General features: G+C 40.0%; 2 protein-coding genes across 3 annotated transcripts; one reads left to right on the top strand and one right to left on the bottom strand.

Moving 5' to 3' along the window:
• Positions 1-1,412: 1,412 nt before the first annotated feature.
• Positions 1,413-6,301, bottom strand: LOC311266251 (nuclear autoantigenic sperm protein-like). 2 transcript variants are annotated; one of them, XM_084368536.1, is made up of 14 exons: positions 6,191-6,301; positions 5,937-6,046; positions 4,591-4,671; positions 4,353-4,453; positions 3,971-4,246; positions 3,789-3,871; positions 3,631-3,707; positions 3,466-3,539; positions 3,112-3,300; positions 2,297-2,463; positions 2,111-2,182; positions 1,920-2,012; positions 1,682-1,810; positions 1,413-1,572 (listed from the first exon to the last, which is right to left on the bottom strand). In XM_084368536.1, exons 2-13 carry the CDS (start codon positions 6,035-6,037, stop codon positions 1,691-1,693), a joined length of 1,434 nt encoding a protein of 477 aa, XP_084224662.1. In that variant the 5' UTR covers positions 6,038-6,046; positions 6,191-6,301; the 3' UTR covers positions 1,413-1,572; positions 1,682-1,690. The 2 variants fall into 2 exon arrangements, with proteins under 2 accessions (XP_084224662.1, XP_084224661.1); XM_084368535.1 differs by having other exon boundaries at positions 3,789-4,246.
• A 4,277-nt stretch (positions 6,302-10,578) lies between these two features.
• Positions 10,579-14,463, top strand: prdx1 (peroxiredoxin 1). The gene is made up of 6 exons (XM_084369459.1): positions 10,579-10,666; positions 11,951-12,063; positions 12,269-12,422; positions 12,511-12,633; positions 13,300-13,430; positions 13,947-14,463. The coding sequence occupies exons 2-6, from the start codon at positions 11,958-11,960 to the stop codon at positions 14,027-14,029; spliced, it is 597 nt and encodes a 198-aa protein (XP_084225585.1). The 5' UTR covers positions 10,579-10,666; positions 11,951-11,957; the 3' UTR covers positions 14,030-14,463.
• Positions 14,464-14,748: the final 285 nt, after the last annotated feature.

Here is a 14,748-nt window from a genome sequence, read left to right as displayed (position 1 = left end):
AAAAGCACAGCTCTTACTATTAACAATAAAGATGGCTTAAAGGATAAGTTCACTCAAAAATGAAAATCCAGTCATCATCTACTCACTCCAATGCAGATGGAAAGTCAGGTGATGTTTCGTAGTCCACAAAACATTTCTAGAGTTTCATCGCTTAACAACATTGCAGCATTCTCCTAAACAACTGAAGTAGATGGGGACTTGTTATGTTTGCAGGTTGTCCGTCTGTACATCCAGGCTGTTCTCGTGAACACAGCAATTTTCTTCAAACTGCACAAATGTCCACTCTGTCTCAAGGATGAACTGATTCAAGTTTGGAGGTCAAAAGTCAAAGGTCACAGCAACCTCCTGCCTCATGAACTGTTATCTCAAGAACGCCTTAAGGGATTTTCATCAAATTTGGGATGGATGAAATGATTAGATTTTGGTGGTCCAAGTACTTTCACTGTTCGGCATTAGCACAGACCTGCCAGTAGTGGGTGCAGGAGAGGGTGTAACTAACATCTTTTCAAATCACTTTGGGATGTCAGGGCTTTAAGAGACTTGGATTACACAGGACGAGCTGTTGTATTTTTGTTTTGTTTTGTTTTTTTTGGGGGGGGGGGGGTTGGATTATTTACTTCTTAAAATCCCCATCTACTTCAGTTGTTTAGGAGAATGCTGCAACACAGTTTTGCTGTGAAGCTCCAGAAATGTTTTGTGGACTACGAAACTCTATTCAACTTTCCATCAGCATAAGGGAAAAATGTATATAAATATTGATGTCTGTGTTTTTCAAGATGTCTGCTGTGTGGGTTTAGGTCTACTGAAAGGATACATTTAATCCCCCTCCCCCATTAAAGTTTACATCAAGGTTCATGTCTGTCAGGACACATTTTATGAAATTGTAATCATTTAACGCCCCCCAAAAAACTTACTTTCAATCCTTCAAGTGTCACTTAATGATGATTGTGTAAAACCATATACCCTTAAACTGTGATATTTCCTGATACTTATCCTCCTGTGAAAATCCACAACCCTAATCCAAAATGTTGTAATTGAGGCCTATTAACTTGAAAGAATACACCACTGTGACAGTCAGCACAATGATTTGATAAATCTCCCACAGTATGTCAAAGCATGGAACTGAACAGCTTCAGTTTGCCGACATGTCAGGCAGGTCAAATGGTGACAGACGACTAAAAAGGGGTTTTATTTTTAGCTCCGTGTTAAACAGCAGCACTCACATTATTACTAAGGGTGAGATGTTAAAACTCCACAGTATGAGACGCAACATTTTGAACACAACCAAGATTGGAAAAGAAACATCAGATGTTGTATGTGTAAGTATTAAGGCACTTACTTCCTCCGCTTATGATATATAATTTCTGAATAATCATTTGTGCACTTCTCTATTCACTTGGTTGTGAGACCAGTTTATCAAATAATATTTTTTATTGAACTTCATAGGTTACATGTGAACAAACACTAACAAAGAAAAAGATGCACATATTTACAATAGCAAACAAGTGTGGCAACAGTGAGAGCTTGGCATGTTGGCGACTCTTCTTGGGTGGAGACAGGCAGCCTCGCTGACTGAAAGAAGAGTTTGAGTCAGACATGAACCAAACTTGTACAAGGTAATTAAAATCGCGATTTGTTGGGCTCAGATGTTTAAGTAGTCTGGTTTTTCATCATCTCTCACCTTCTGCATTTAAGCTTGTCCGTTAGTGTCTCCATTAGTCTGAGTCTCCTGCGCTCCATTAGTCTGACCGGCAACCTGCTTCATCTTCTTGACCACGCCGTCCTTCACTGGACTCTCCTCTGGTTTCCTCTGAAATACACAGATTCATTCAAATGAGTGTTGTGTAACATTGTCAGGTCTGTGCAATTCATTTCTATCATTCAGTTAAGAAAAAAACTGAAACATCTGGCTCCCTCACCTTCTTCCTGACCAGGTGGGAGATGTCAGAGACTGCAGCTGTAGAGGCGTGTCCGTTAGTAGAACTGACTCCGTTGGTTGATGTTCCGTTAATCTGGGTAGAGAACAGAAGATATTACATACACATATCCCCATCAGTATGTTTTTACTAAATCATTTCTTCACCACGTACACACACAGTATGCAGCTCACCTTTGAACTGGATGAAGAGACGCCATTCTGTTCAGTGGACCCAGGGAATGCAGAGGACGTGGAGCCTCCATCCTGACAGACATGACATCAAGTTAAAATCAAGCTTCCATACAGTAGACTGAGGTTATTCAATTAAACCCAGGAAATGTAGACGGGACTTGACGAACACATTAACACCCGACTCACCAGTGCACCCTTCGTAGCATCGGTGCTTGCCGTTTTCAGACCCTCTGTGGCGTCCTCCACCTTCTCATTGATCTCTGGCAGCAGAGCCTTCAGCTCCTCCATCTCCTTTCTCTCCTCAGGTAGAGACTCTGGGCCCTCCGCCTTGTCCAGCAGCTTCTGCAGGTTGTCTGACCGGCAGAGTGGAAATGTTAGCATAACTTTAAAAACACTTTCCAAGCACAAAAAGATGGAAGATTTTCAGTTTGGTCAGTAAATCTTTAAAAGAATGTTTTGACACAAAAAAAACCAAACAGATACAGATGTGCGTCTGACGTCTGTCACAGTTTTTAACACATGCAGCACAGCGATTTCATGGTGCATTCAGGTACACCTCAGATACTGAAATCACTTTGTAAGGCAAAGTGCTTGGGCGCCATAGGGGACTTCATGGTGCATTCAAGTGCACCTTGTAAACTCAGAAATCTATATTCAAATAGGCATGAAGGTTGTTTGAACAGGAAAGTTTCAGCTGTCGCTTTTCTTTTACTTGAATATTTAAGTCGACATCTGTCGGTACTTAATTAAATCATAATATCTCATCCAGTTCTCCATAGGCAGATTTTAACCACAAATCTCCAAAACCTTTTTAATTTAATTGTGACTGTAAACATTAATATTTTCACCAGGGTAATGATTTCCTTGTACTATTTAGAGAATTGGTATTGTTAGAAAATATCCAAAACCCAGACTGAATTTAATCGATTCAGGAAAACAGATGTGCTGCTGAGCTCCAGACATGTTTTCTATCCAAGTGAGCGTTCACTGCAGCAGCTTACCCAGCCTGCTCTTTATCACAGAGATGGAGCTCTTCAGCTCCTCGATGGCCTGGCTGTACTGGAGATTCAAGCTGTAGGTCAGACCCAGCTGGTAGTGAGTCTCAGCCAGCAGGCGGCTGTCCGGGTCCAGGTGCTTCACCTGCAGCTTCAGACACTCCTGGAAATCCTCCAACGCTTGAGTGTAATTTCCTAAAGAGAGAGGCAGCAATCAAAGACTGTGTCTCAACAAGGTGACGACAAAGGAAAATTTCAGGTGTAAAGCATGTTGGGCTTTTGAGGCACGGTCTGTATTGATGAGTTCCTGTGTAATCCTAAGAAGAATTGGACGGGGACAAATTAAAATGCCGAGCGTACCCGATTCAGCAGAAACTTCACCCAGTTTCAGGTGAGTCTGGGCAGCCATGAGTTGCTCCTCCTTAGACTCATTCCTTATTTAAAAAAAACAACAATACAAAAATCAGTCAACATGGAAGGTTAAGCGCCGTGACTATCAAACAATTGCGTATCAGTGTTTATTACCTTTTGTAGATGACTTTAGCTACTTCCAACATCTCCCAGGCCAGCTGCAGGTTCCCCACCTCCTCATCCTCACTGTCCTGAAAAGCACACCAACACGGATGTTAAATAACACGTTCGCAGGTCATTCTGATGTGTGCTTGAGCTGATTGGTCAAGTACCTTCTCAGCAGCGTCCTCTCCTTCACCTTGCTCCTCTGCATCGCCCTCCATTTCTTCATCATCATCTTCCTCCTCCTCACCGTCTGTAACAATAACGTGTTTAGATAAACGAGGCAACATGTCACTAGTCAGAAAGACATTCACAGTTAAAGTCTGTGGTGAAAGGACAGAAGTAAAGTCACCTTCTGCCTCCTCTTCCTTGTCTCCAGATTCTTTGTCAGCCTCTTTGTCTTTACTTTCAGTCTTGCTTCCATTAACCTCACTCTTTTTTTCCTCGTCTGTCTCTTTCTTTGTCGTGCTCTGTTGCTCATCACCAGCCTCGTCCTTTTCTACATCGCCACTCTTCTCTTTATCTTCGCCCTTTTCCCCTTCTTCATTTTTCGTCTTCTCTGAGTCTTCATTTTTCTTCTCCGCCATGGCGTCATACACCTGAACCCTCAGCTCATCTCTGGTCTTCTCTGTTGAAGGTAGAGAGGACAGTTAGAAGTCGTTGAAACCGTTGTCCTAACACAAAAAAAGAAAATCAAGCCCCAGTAGATGGATGGAAATGCATAATTTCCTCACCATCAATGTTTTCTGTGCTCTCAACGTTGGAGTCCTTGGGTTTTTCTTCATCCTCCTCCGGCACTCCTTCCAGAGCATTACCCAGCACCGAGTTCTCCATCCTGCAACAATTGTATTGGTTAGGTCACACGTTTCTTCAATACAAAATGAGCAACACCACCTCACACAAAAATATAACAAGACCAGGCTGAACTCTTATTCCTAGATTTATTAAACAATGACTCAAGACTGATCTTACCGTGCCAAATCCAGCAGAGCTTTACCACACCAGTAGAAAGCCTCTCCACACTCGTCTGCCGTGTCCCCATACTTCTTAGCTCTGAAAGTAGATTATATGTCAGATCACATCAGCTCACATGGCAACCACCATCTGTAACTTTTTCCACCCCCCAGTGAGCATCATTCAGTTGAAAAGATGTTTAAAAAGGGCTGTGGTCAACGGTGAAAGACGTCCAAGACTGGTTCAAAAGTTTTATCACCCACTTTCTGGGAACATTGATTAAACATTAACATTTAGACCAGATTTGACCCAGATTTGCAGTACCGGCTTCAAACTGAGAAATGTGGATCCAGTTTCTTGGTCAGGATCCACAATGAGGATGAAAATGAATCTTTACAACAAATCCTGCCACACAGTTATTTCTTCTGTAAAAGGAACACTTTGCAGCAGGAATTGCTGTCGTATTTTACATTACGATGTCTTGAAAGCCTCTTGTTGGCAGCTCGCAGCCTATAGAGTAACATATTTGTGAAACTTAATACTAAACATTAAAATTTCGTCCTTCACTTATCAATATTGTTTTGCTTTCAACCTACAAATGAACAAATTATCAAAGTGACAACGTTGTGTTTTGTGACACGATGTTGTAAACCCACTGTAGTTGGTTGAAAATAGGGCAATAACATGTCTTAGTCGTTCAGACTGAATATCATCCAGTTTTCAACTATAAAGCAACATTAAAATCCCGTCTGGTGCTCACTGGGTTTGCTCATATGGGAGACACAACTTGCATGCAGGTCCTGTCATTTGCTTAATATCCCACAAACTTTCTGCAAAAACTTTGAAAAAACACAGTATTTCATTTTGTTTGCCGTTTTTTAGCTCGGAAAAGTTGTGGTGTTACCAACTAACAAGCTGGCTTTTCAGTCAAAAATACCACAGACGTTGGTGAGTACAAACGTTGTAAAATAAATTAATTTAAAAGGGTTTTATTCATATAAAAAGTGGTTCATTTGTGAGACTAATTTCTTCACACCAACACTGCTACTGTAACGTCTTACAACATACCTGATTACATACTAATAATGTTGTCCCTGTATAAAGATACACATTTTACATTAACCTGCACACCTGTGGAAAAAACAAACTCCAACTATGTGCAAACATCTTTGTGCCACACAGTACTTTTGATAGCAAATAAATTAATAATGGTTGTAAAATATGACTTATATTTTTCCTGATCATCAACTGCATCTTTATTAGATATCAGAATTTCCCCACGGTGATCAATTACAGTTTTATAATCAGCTCTAAAGACAGATGTAATCACATTGTCAGGTTTCTTTGTGTGATAGTTAACTCACAGCATGCTGCAGGCCTCCTGCAGGACGTTCACCGCCTCCACCACCTTCCCCATCACCAGGTGCTTCTTGCCCGTGCCGATTAGCTTGTTGGCCTCCTCCATGTTGCTACACTGAACGGAGAAAAAGCAACTTATTAACTCGACTTTAGAAAACAAAAACTCAAACACCGGTTCAGTCCGTGAGTCTATTCAAACGATAACTTCCTGTGTGAATGTTACAAAACAAAGAGTCTTATTGACAGATTAATTACATACGTTGACAAAGAAACAACGACTGAAAACGTAAAAACTTGAGCCCAGAGGTTTCGTCTCAAATCGTCTCTGACGCCGCTCAGACTGACTGATCCGTTGTTTCAATTTGGCGCGAAATATTCCTGCCCTTTCCGGTCGATTTCCGGATTCGTAAGCCAGCGCGGGAAAATTCTTAAAGGCCCAGAACAAATGTCGTAGGCCAGATAATTATGGAGGACCACAAGTGTCACGGAAATAGTAATAAAGCATTTAACTAACTGTACAATGAAAATAGGCATTAATAAATTAGTTTACAAATTAATTATCAATCTATTAATAAATAGACTCAATTACAAAGTAATTCATTATTTGGTATTTTCACGTACAATAAAAAGAGGAATTATTAATAGAAGTTACAAATGAAATATTAATCCATCAATAGATAGTTCAAATTAAAAAGGGATTTACAAAAACAACATTTAACAGTCAAAAAGTACAACATTTAAAAATAAATAATGGTATTTAAAAATTACACGGTTAATTCTGACCAAAATGCCGGGCTTTGAAGACAGTTTTCCTTTGTCGCCAAACTGTGTAATTACATCATCACGTGATGCACTGTGGCCCAAAAAGACTTTTTCCCATATGCTTATATTGTGAAAGAAGCATCTGTAAAATGTAACCCCCGCGAAATGACTGGTTTCGCTGTCATAACTGGAGCCATTCAGTCCAATAACATTTGAAAAGTCTAGAAGAGCCGCATGTTTAAATTATTTAATCCCCATTCAAGTTAGCAACGCACTAAACTGGAAGTTAGCCGGTTCAGGCTTTGGGAGTCTCTAGTGCGCTTGTTTCAAATGCACATCCAGGCATGTCATACGTCTGCAGATGACAATAACTAATCAGAGAGATTGTTACATCGGCTAATTTGCATTGTTTTACCTCATTTCACCAGCTAAAGGACCAAAGGTCAAAGGCTAAATGGAGAGGCTAAAAGGAGAAGCAAAATGACCAAGCAAATCAAATAGTTAAAAGGAAAAATAAAAGCAGAAGGTAAATGGAAATGCAGATAGAACAGGAGATTGCCTTTTTACATTTTTTTTGTTGGTCCATCACTCAGGACAAACAGAGCAATTAAGTTGACTATTTCTAGAGGCTGAATGTGCAGACCTGCAATAACCTCTGTTATTGTGAACAGAAGTAGAATTAAACATCATACTAATATTAATATTAATGGTTAGTTGTAAAATATATATATATATATATATATATATATATATATATGTGATTTTTTCAAAATGTTATGGTTTTGCTACATATTTTGTTTGTATTCATGTAGATAATTAATATTTATCTACATAAATACTAATAAACTGGTAAAAGATAACTACTAAAACTGAGGCGGGAGTAGTGGTACTGTGTATGTATGTGTGTGTTTTACTCTGTATGTGGTCTACACACAACAGAGAGTGCTGCTGTCATGTCCTGCTGTGAGGGACAGGGGTTGCCCAGCTCCCCTCTGAGCCCCCCCTGCTGACTCCACTGTGTCGCTGCCTTGTCAAGACAAGTCTGGACCTGGCATCCAATCAGCCTCACACTGAGACAATGACACTCAACAATCATCACACTGTCATCATTAGTGATATCGCTTCAACACAACAGCTATAATTTCCCAGTAACCTCTACCAAAGGAACACACCACAGCTTGTTTAATTCACATTTTTTCCAATCAGAGGCAATCGGTTTGAGTGGGCATTTATTCTCAGCGGAAATTATTTTCAGGTGAAAGTCAATATTGCTGAAGATTAAGGGTTTTATAAAATATCTGTCATACTTTGCCATGGTTTTCGTTAATTTCTCAGGAAATATTGCGGGAATCTTGATGAAAAAATACCAAGGGAATCTAAGTGGCTGGTATGATATTTATGAGTGAGTACAAAAGAAAACTGTTGGGCCTTGGCGGAGGTATGCGCTCTACTGAGGAATAGAATCAACATTCTGAACTGGTATGATTTATTCTATTTCCTGTTACGATTCATGTTTCCTCCAAAGCTTTCGCAACATCTTTTGAGATCTGTTGCTTCCATTTGGTGGGAGTGTTAGGCATGATAAAAAACCCCAAGCAGAGGTGACTCACTATACAGCCATTAAGTGCATTGTCATGTGAATGCTCTTACTCAAAGAGAACACAGGACTGCATTAATTTACCAATATTAGATTAAGGGTACCAATTCTTTGCGTCATTTTTTCAACCCACAATTGTATCCATTTACAAATCTTTTTGATAATTTGCACTGCTGAATGTGGCCATGATGGTGGACAAATAAGTGCCCTTCAAACATCTAGTAGCTTTGGAATCAGCAGTGGAGCAGATGCATTAATTATATGCATATTGTGAGTAGGGGATGAACACAGGGCAACGTTTGATCAGCATCCCACCGCTGCGCTTCTAACAGGAGGTTATTGTGTTCCCCCCCTCTTATCTGGCCCTTGATGAGGTGCCCATGGCAACAGCATGCAAAGATGTCGCTCAGTGACAGCGGAGAAAAGAGGCACATCTGAGGGGCTGCTTGAGCAGATGACAGCCTTGGTTGGTCCAGGTTAGATAGACTCAAGTGAACTCATAAACTGAAAAACAACACAGGTTTCACTTATCTAGAATGGTTTTAAAACATACAGTATATAAAGTGTAATTTACTGAATAAATCTGTCAGTATCTTTATTCTAATATTTGACAACCTATGTTATAAAGTCAAATAAGGATGGCTACAAAACTGCACTGTTGTAGTTTGGAATTTGGCATTAGGTCCACTGAAGGTTACAAAAAAGATAATCCCCTTTAGCTGAGTCATCCTCCATCAGCTAGTTTGACATACAACTCTCACCAGTGGAAAAACAGTACAGTTTACACTGTGATCAAAGAAACTAGCTTCACTTCCCCCTCACTGTTTTGTCTCTTCTACTGTAGTAATTGTCCCACACAGGGCTGCTTGTCACATTGGGAATCAGTGCAGAAGAGAAAAATTAAAGAAAGGTTTCACTCTCCTGAGTCTTAACAACTGCACTGTGGAGTCAACAGATATTATAACATCTCTCAGTGTGACATCAGGATCAAACAGCCAATCATAACAGTGGAAGAGCTTGTATGACATAACCAGTCAACGGGATAGTACCTCGCAAGGTCAGGAAACCAGTACTTACTGTATATCAGCACAAGTTACGTGATATTTGCCAGACCAGCACAAGATTAACAGAAGACAGACAGACACTAAGACTACTGCTGCCAGTATAACAATGCATAGACAAAGGCTTGCTGTTCCTTGCTGTTCCTCAGCCAAGTCATTAAGTAAACATAGAAGTGGTGAGGAGGAAATGAGAGTGAAAAATGCCTTCTGCAGCCCACAGAACAAGCACGAGATGTTGCAACAGTGCACCGCCCAATCCAGTAGGTCCTACCGTAAATTCAAAGAAGTAAGTGACAATCCAGGAAACATGGAGGAAATTGGCAAGCATCTGCAACAATCTTACAGAGCTTAACAGCACAAAGAATATTTCAAACATGCAATGGTCTGAGTCCATAGTCAATTTGGAGTCTTATTTCTCACTGTTAAGAAATAAGATACTCGGTCCATATTGATATATATAAAATGAAGTATGGTGACTTTGTCCTACAAGAAAAAAAAACACATATTTGTGCGCTGTTGCTATTATTTTTGTGTTCTGGGGAATGGTTTCTATTCTGACAGTAAATACATAAGTTTCTTCAGTTTCCTCTTCAGGACTATTTACTATTGCAATGTAAAAAAACCCTTGACTGTAGAACATGAGCTCATGTGGTCAGGGGTATGTCTGAGGTGCCCTACGTTAATAAACAGCATGTTTGAAAGCTGGTCATTACGCCAGGCATACTTGTTGAAGGACCAAGAAAATGTGCCCCTAACAATGTGAAGGTGCCTCTTCATGATGACAACGTGGATTCCCCCCACATCCTTTAAGAGTCATATGATGAAACCTCATGATTCTGTGTGACTCCTGCATGCATTGGTTGCCAGCTTGATTTGGGAACTACAAACTGCTAAAACACCTTCTCTCTTGTGCGCAACACAACTGTCTTATAAACCTAATCTAGAGAGTGAAAGTTGCCCTACACATCAGATTAGTTTAAATTGATTATTTATAGGTCAAATATGTCCCACGGGGATAATTAGAAAACTTATCTGAGGAATATAGCCTGGAGGCCTCCTCATACTTTACTCTTTCATTTAATATGTTTCACAAGAGCAGAACATTTACAGAAAAGTGATAAGAAAAACTGCAAAGTCATGCTGTATAGCGGGTGTTTGAGATTGGAGGAGGACTGGATTGAAGTGGGCTGTAGTCGCGTTCTGAACGGTGTTATCGCGAGAAGTGAGCCGCGGTATAAACCCCCTGATCGAGCCTGACAGCCTCTGCACTCCTCTCTCCCTGTCTGTCTGTCGGCGTGGTGTGATCAAAGCTGAGGTATGTGTTACAAAATACATTCACTTGTGTTTTCTCGCATTTTGTTTAGCAGTTTAAGTTTGTCTTCGTTTTTTAAAGTGTTGAATTGTTCGGTTTGTTGGGGTTTTTTTTGTCGCGTCGCTGTTCAACAAATGTTCAACAAGTGTATTTTGACCAGATGATGAGGTTGGCCATGAAACCGACAAGGTTTTTTAATATTAGAGAATTAAAGACGTGGTTAATTTGTTGCTACGTCGACTGAAAAGTTTCCACTTACGCAGACAGGACTATAACTTTACTCTCAGCTCAAGTCTCAAGAGAAAAAGTCGACATTTCAGCGCTTCAGTTGGTGTTAACGTTAGCTCAGTGAAATACCAAAATACCAGTGGGGCGTAATAACTGTACCTTGACCAGTGACCTCAGGAATTTATAGCAACAAAATAAACGTGTGAAATATCTAGATTGCGGAAACACCTTTGAAATTAAATAGAGAAGTAGAAATGGTTTAAAGGTTTCGGTTGTGCCAGTTTAACTAGTCTGAGCTGAGGTGTAAGCACACATCAAATATCAATCCGTGGTATTCAATTTTGAGTTTAACAAAAAATATATGTTCTGGTTATATAACAGCTATTATATTACTGTGTATTTCACAGTATCAGACATTTTTCTCCTCCCATGTGCCACTGTTATTTGTATAATTCTGTAAGAATGGCTTTACTCTGAAGAAGACAGGTATATCACAACTTTATATTCCAGCTTTTGGGCTGCAACAGTTAATTACCAAACAGAGTTGATCAATTAAACTAAAGTCCAAGGACTACAGATATTAAAAGTATAGATAGATAGAATTGATTAATCGATTTTCTTTTGTGAAAATGGCAAACATTTGCTGGAACCAGTTTCTCAAATGTTGATGCTTTTTACAGTTATATATTAAAATGTTTGGGTTTTGGACTGTTGCTCAGCTAAAACTAACAACTTTAATATGCTAGCATGCTCTGGAAATGAGATTTTTCACCATTATCAATTGTCTTATAGACAAAACAAGTATTTCATTAATCTGGATGATAATCAGCAGATCATTCGATAAGGGAGATAATCATTAGTTGCAGCTCTAAAATGCACAGCGCTTTCACGAGAGACTAAACAATTGTGATATTCTAAATGAAAGACATAATTTCCTTGTTCTGTAAATGAGGAAGCGTTAAGGTGTATCCACGATTTCACACACAAAAGAAAGAATGCATGAATATGATTTTGATTGTGTAATACATAAACAGTTTCCTTCTTCTGTAATCTGGTCAGACTGAAGATGGCTGCAGGCAACGCACAAATTGGAAAGCTGGCTCCAGACTTCACAGCCAAAGCAGTGATGCCAGATGGACAGTTTAAGGACCTGAAGATGTCAGACTACAGAGGTACCCATGTCCCATCCTCTGTTGAGTGCAAGATGCTTTGATGACGCTCTCTTCTGGACTGTGATTCACTGCTTTGTGTTGCCACAACATATTGAATAGACATTCATTTACACTACTGAAGACTAGAATGAATTAGTTTGTTATTACCATAGGTGTATTATCACATGACAAACAGCCTAATTTGTTTTCTTTTCCTGTGGTGCAGGGAAATACGTCGTTTTTTTCTTCTATCCCCTGGACTTCACCTTTGTGTGTCCGACCGAGATCATCGCTTTCAGTGACGCTGCCGACGATTTCAGGAAGATCGGCTGTGAGGTCATCGCCGCCTCTGTTGACTCACACTTCTCCCATTTCGCATGGTAGTTACATGGCTTTGTATTTTAAGCACCTACAGTGATTGTGTGGATTCACTCTTGCTAACTCACTTTTTGACTTGCGTTCTCAAAGGATCAACACACCACGTAAGCAGGGCGGTTTGGGTACCATGAAGATTCCCCTGGTGTCCGACACAAGACGTACCATCTCCACAGATTATGGTGTCCTAAAAGAGGATGACGGCATCGCTTACAGGTGGGTTTATCAAAGTTGAGTTGGGCTGTGTCAGTTTGCTTCGATTAAGATTCCAACCAAAAATCCAGTTTTATTTGCCGCATGCCATTAAATGGGCAATTTGTAAGATATGTTAAGAATATTTGTTTAAAAAGTAAAAAAAATTAACTAACATAGTCAACAGAATGTGTTGACATTATGTCGAAGTGATTATGTGACATGTTGCAGAGATGTCGACTGAAGTAAGCGTGCTAACCAGCTAGCCCTGATCTGTCCTGTCTCCTAATACCACTTTTTACCGCAAGAGTCGATAGTCTGATAGTCTACATAATTTCAGCTGGGAGAGAGCAAGAGCTGAGCCCAATTGCTCATGGTGACTCCCCTGTGATCCAATGTCTCAGTCCAGGCAAACTCTAGGGCCACTGGTTCCACAGCTAAGTGAGCCATGGGCTAATAAGCTAATGCTAGCTAGCTACAGCCAAGGTCATCTAGCAAAGAGCAGCAACTGTTCGTTTCTCTGGTGATATATATTCTTTGAGCTACATTTGACTTCCAGCCATATTTTACAAATGACACCTTTTAATGCGCCACCTTGAAGATGTTTGAGAACATGGACATCCGTCCCTTCACTTAATGCTCTTTCTGGGTCTTCGGAGACTCATGAATTGCTGCTTCTCTCCGTTTCAGGGGTCTGTTCATCATCGATGACAAGGGCATCCTGAGACAGATCACCATCAACGACCTCCCAGTTGGACGCTCTGTTGAGGAGACCCTGCGTCTGGTCCAAGCCTTTCAGTTCACTGACAAGCACGGAGAAGGTCAGTTACTGTAGTGACATACTGCAGATGATTGGCACCTTAATGTATCTTACGCTGTCCTGTCGTATATAACTTGAGTTTATTAAACTGCTGTTACTAAAAGATTTCAAGACTGTTTGAAATGAGCAACACTATGAGTGATATCATTACTCTCACATAGCTCTCCATGACCCATGTGGTGTACTTTGAACCACATTATATTAATTGAATCTAAAGTTGCTACAGGCTGTTTTGAAAGTCAGGGCAAAGAACATTAAGGCTTACTCAAATTCAAAGGGTGATCTTATCAGTGCTAAGGTTCACATGGACTTTACAACTGGTTGAGAAATGACTGATGGACAAAAAAAGACCTTGGTCTTTCAAATACATTTTGCAATATGAAACTCAACCTTCCATGCATTTCCCTGCTTAAAACTCAAGGCAATAGAGGTTTTGTACAGAAGGTGTGTCATAATAGCACAAGTCTTAACTGTTTCATCTACTGGGCCAGAACTCATTACAGGCTTATCTTTTCAGTGTGCCCAGCTGGCTGGAAACCAGGAAGTGACACCATCAAGCCAGACGTCCAGAAGAGCAAAGACTTCTTCTCCAAGCAATAATAAGCCCAAGGCCCGAGTCTGCAGCGTGCTGTAGGAGATTTCATTTAGAGGTTACATTTCCACTGAACAATATTTAAGTCAGCCGCTGTGCCTGTGGAGGAGTGGTTAGGAGACAGTTTTTGTAGCTAACATTCTGTGTGTGTTCTGTTGTCTGTAGAGTGAATAGTGCACTTATGACCTGAATATATAATTGTGTTATTATGTGGCGGTTATTTATGCTGTTTTCATTGTCGGACTGAGCTAAACGTCTGTTTGTTCTTTCATCTCATTCCTTACTATTGTTAGGTACAAAGGACCATACAAACAATGTTATTGGAAAGAGGCCACAAACACCTCTCCCCATTACAATTTTTTTTTTTTTTACAGTGACCAACACTTGTTTTTCACCAAAATAAAAAATAAAAGTCTTCTACACAGCCTTCTCAAGGAACATATTTACAGTGTTGGGTGTTGTGGTCATTACTAACATCTTATTCTGGTTTTGGTGGTTAAAGTAGCATCAAGTCAGGTGCATGTTGCATCCTGTTTGTGAGGTACTATGATTCCCTTATTTATTACCACATTAATTACCTCAGTGAACAATTACAACACATAGTAAAAGAAATAAAGGGTGGAAAAATATATTCCAAAATAAATCAAACTGGAGGCTTATGCTGTATTAAACTTAATTGTTTGCCAAATGCTCACTGCATCACACAGATGTTTTTAATTTAATCTGG

Source organism: Pagrus pagrus (assembly GCF_965226575.1).
Source record: "Pagrus pagrus genome assembly, chromosome: 12".
NCBI classification, from domain to species: domain Eukaryota; kingdom Metazoa; phylum Chordata; class Actinopteri; order Spariformes; family Sparidae; genus Pagrus; species Pagrus pagrus.
The sequence above is the reverse complement of the archived record's forward strand: the minus strand, read 5'-3'. Positions and strand labels throughout refer to the sequence as shown.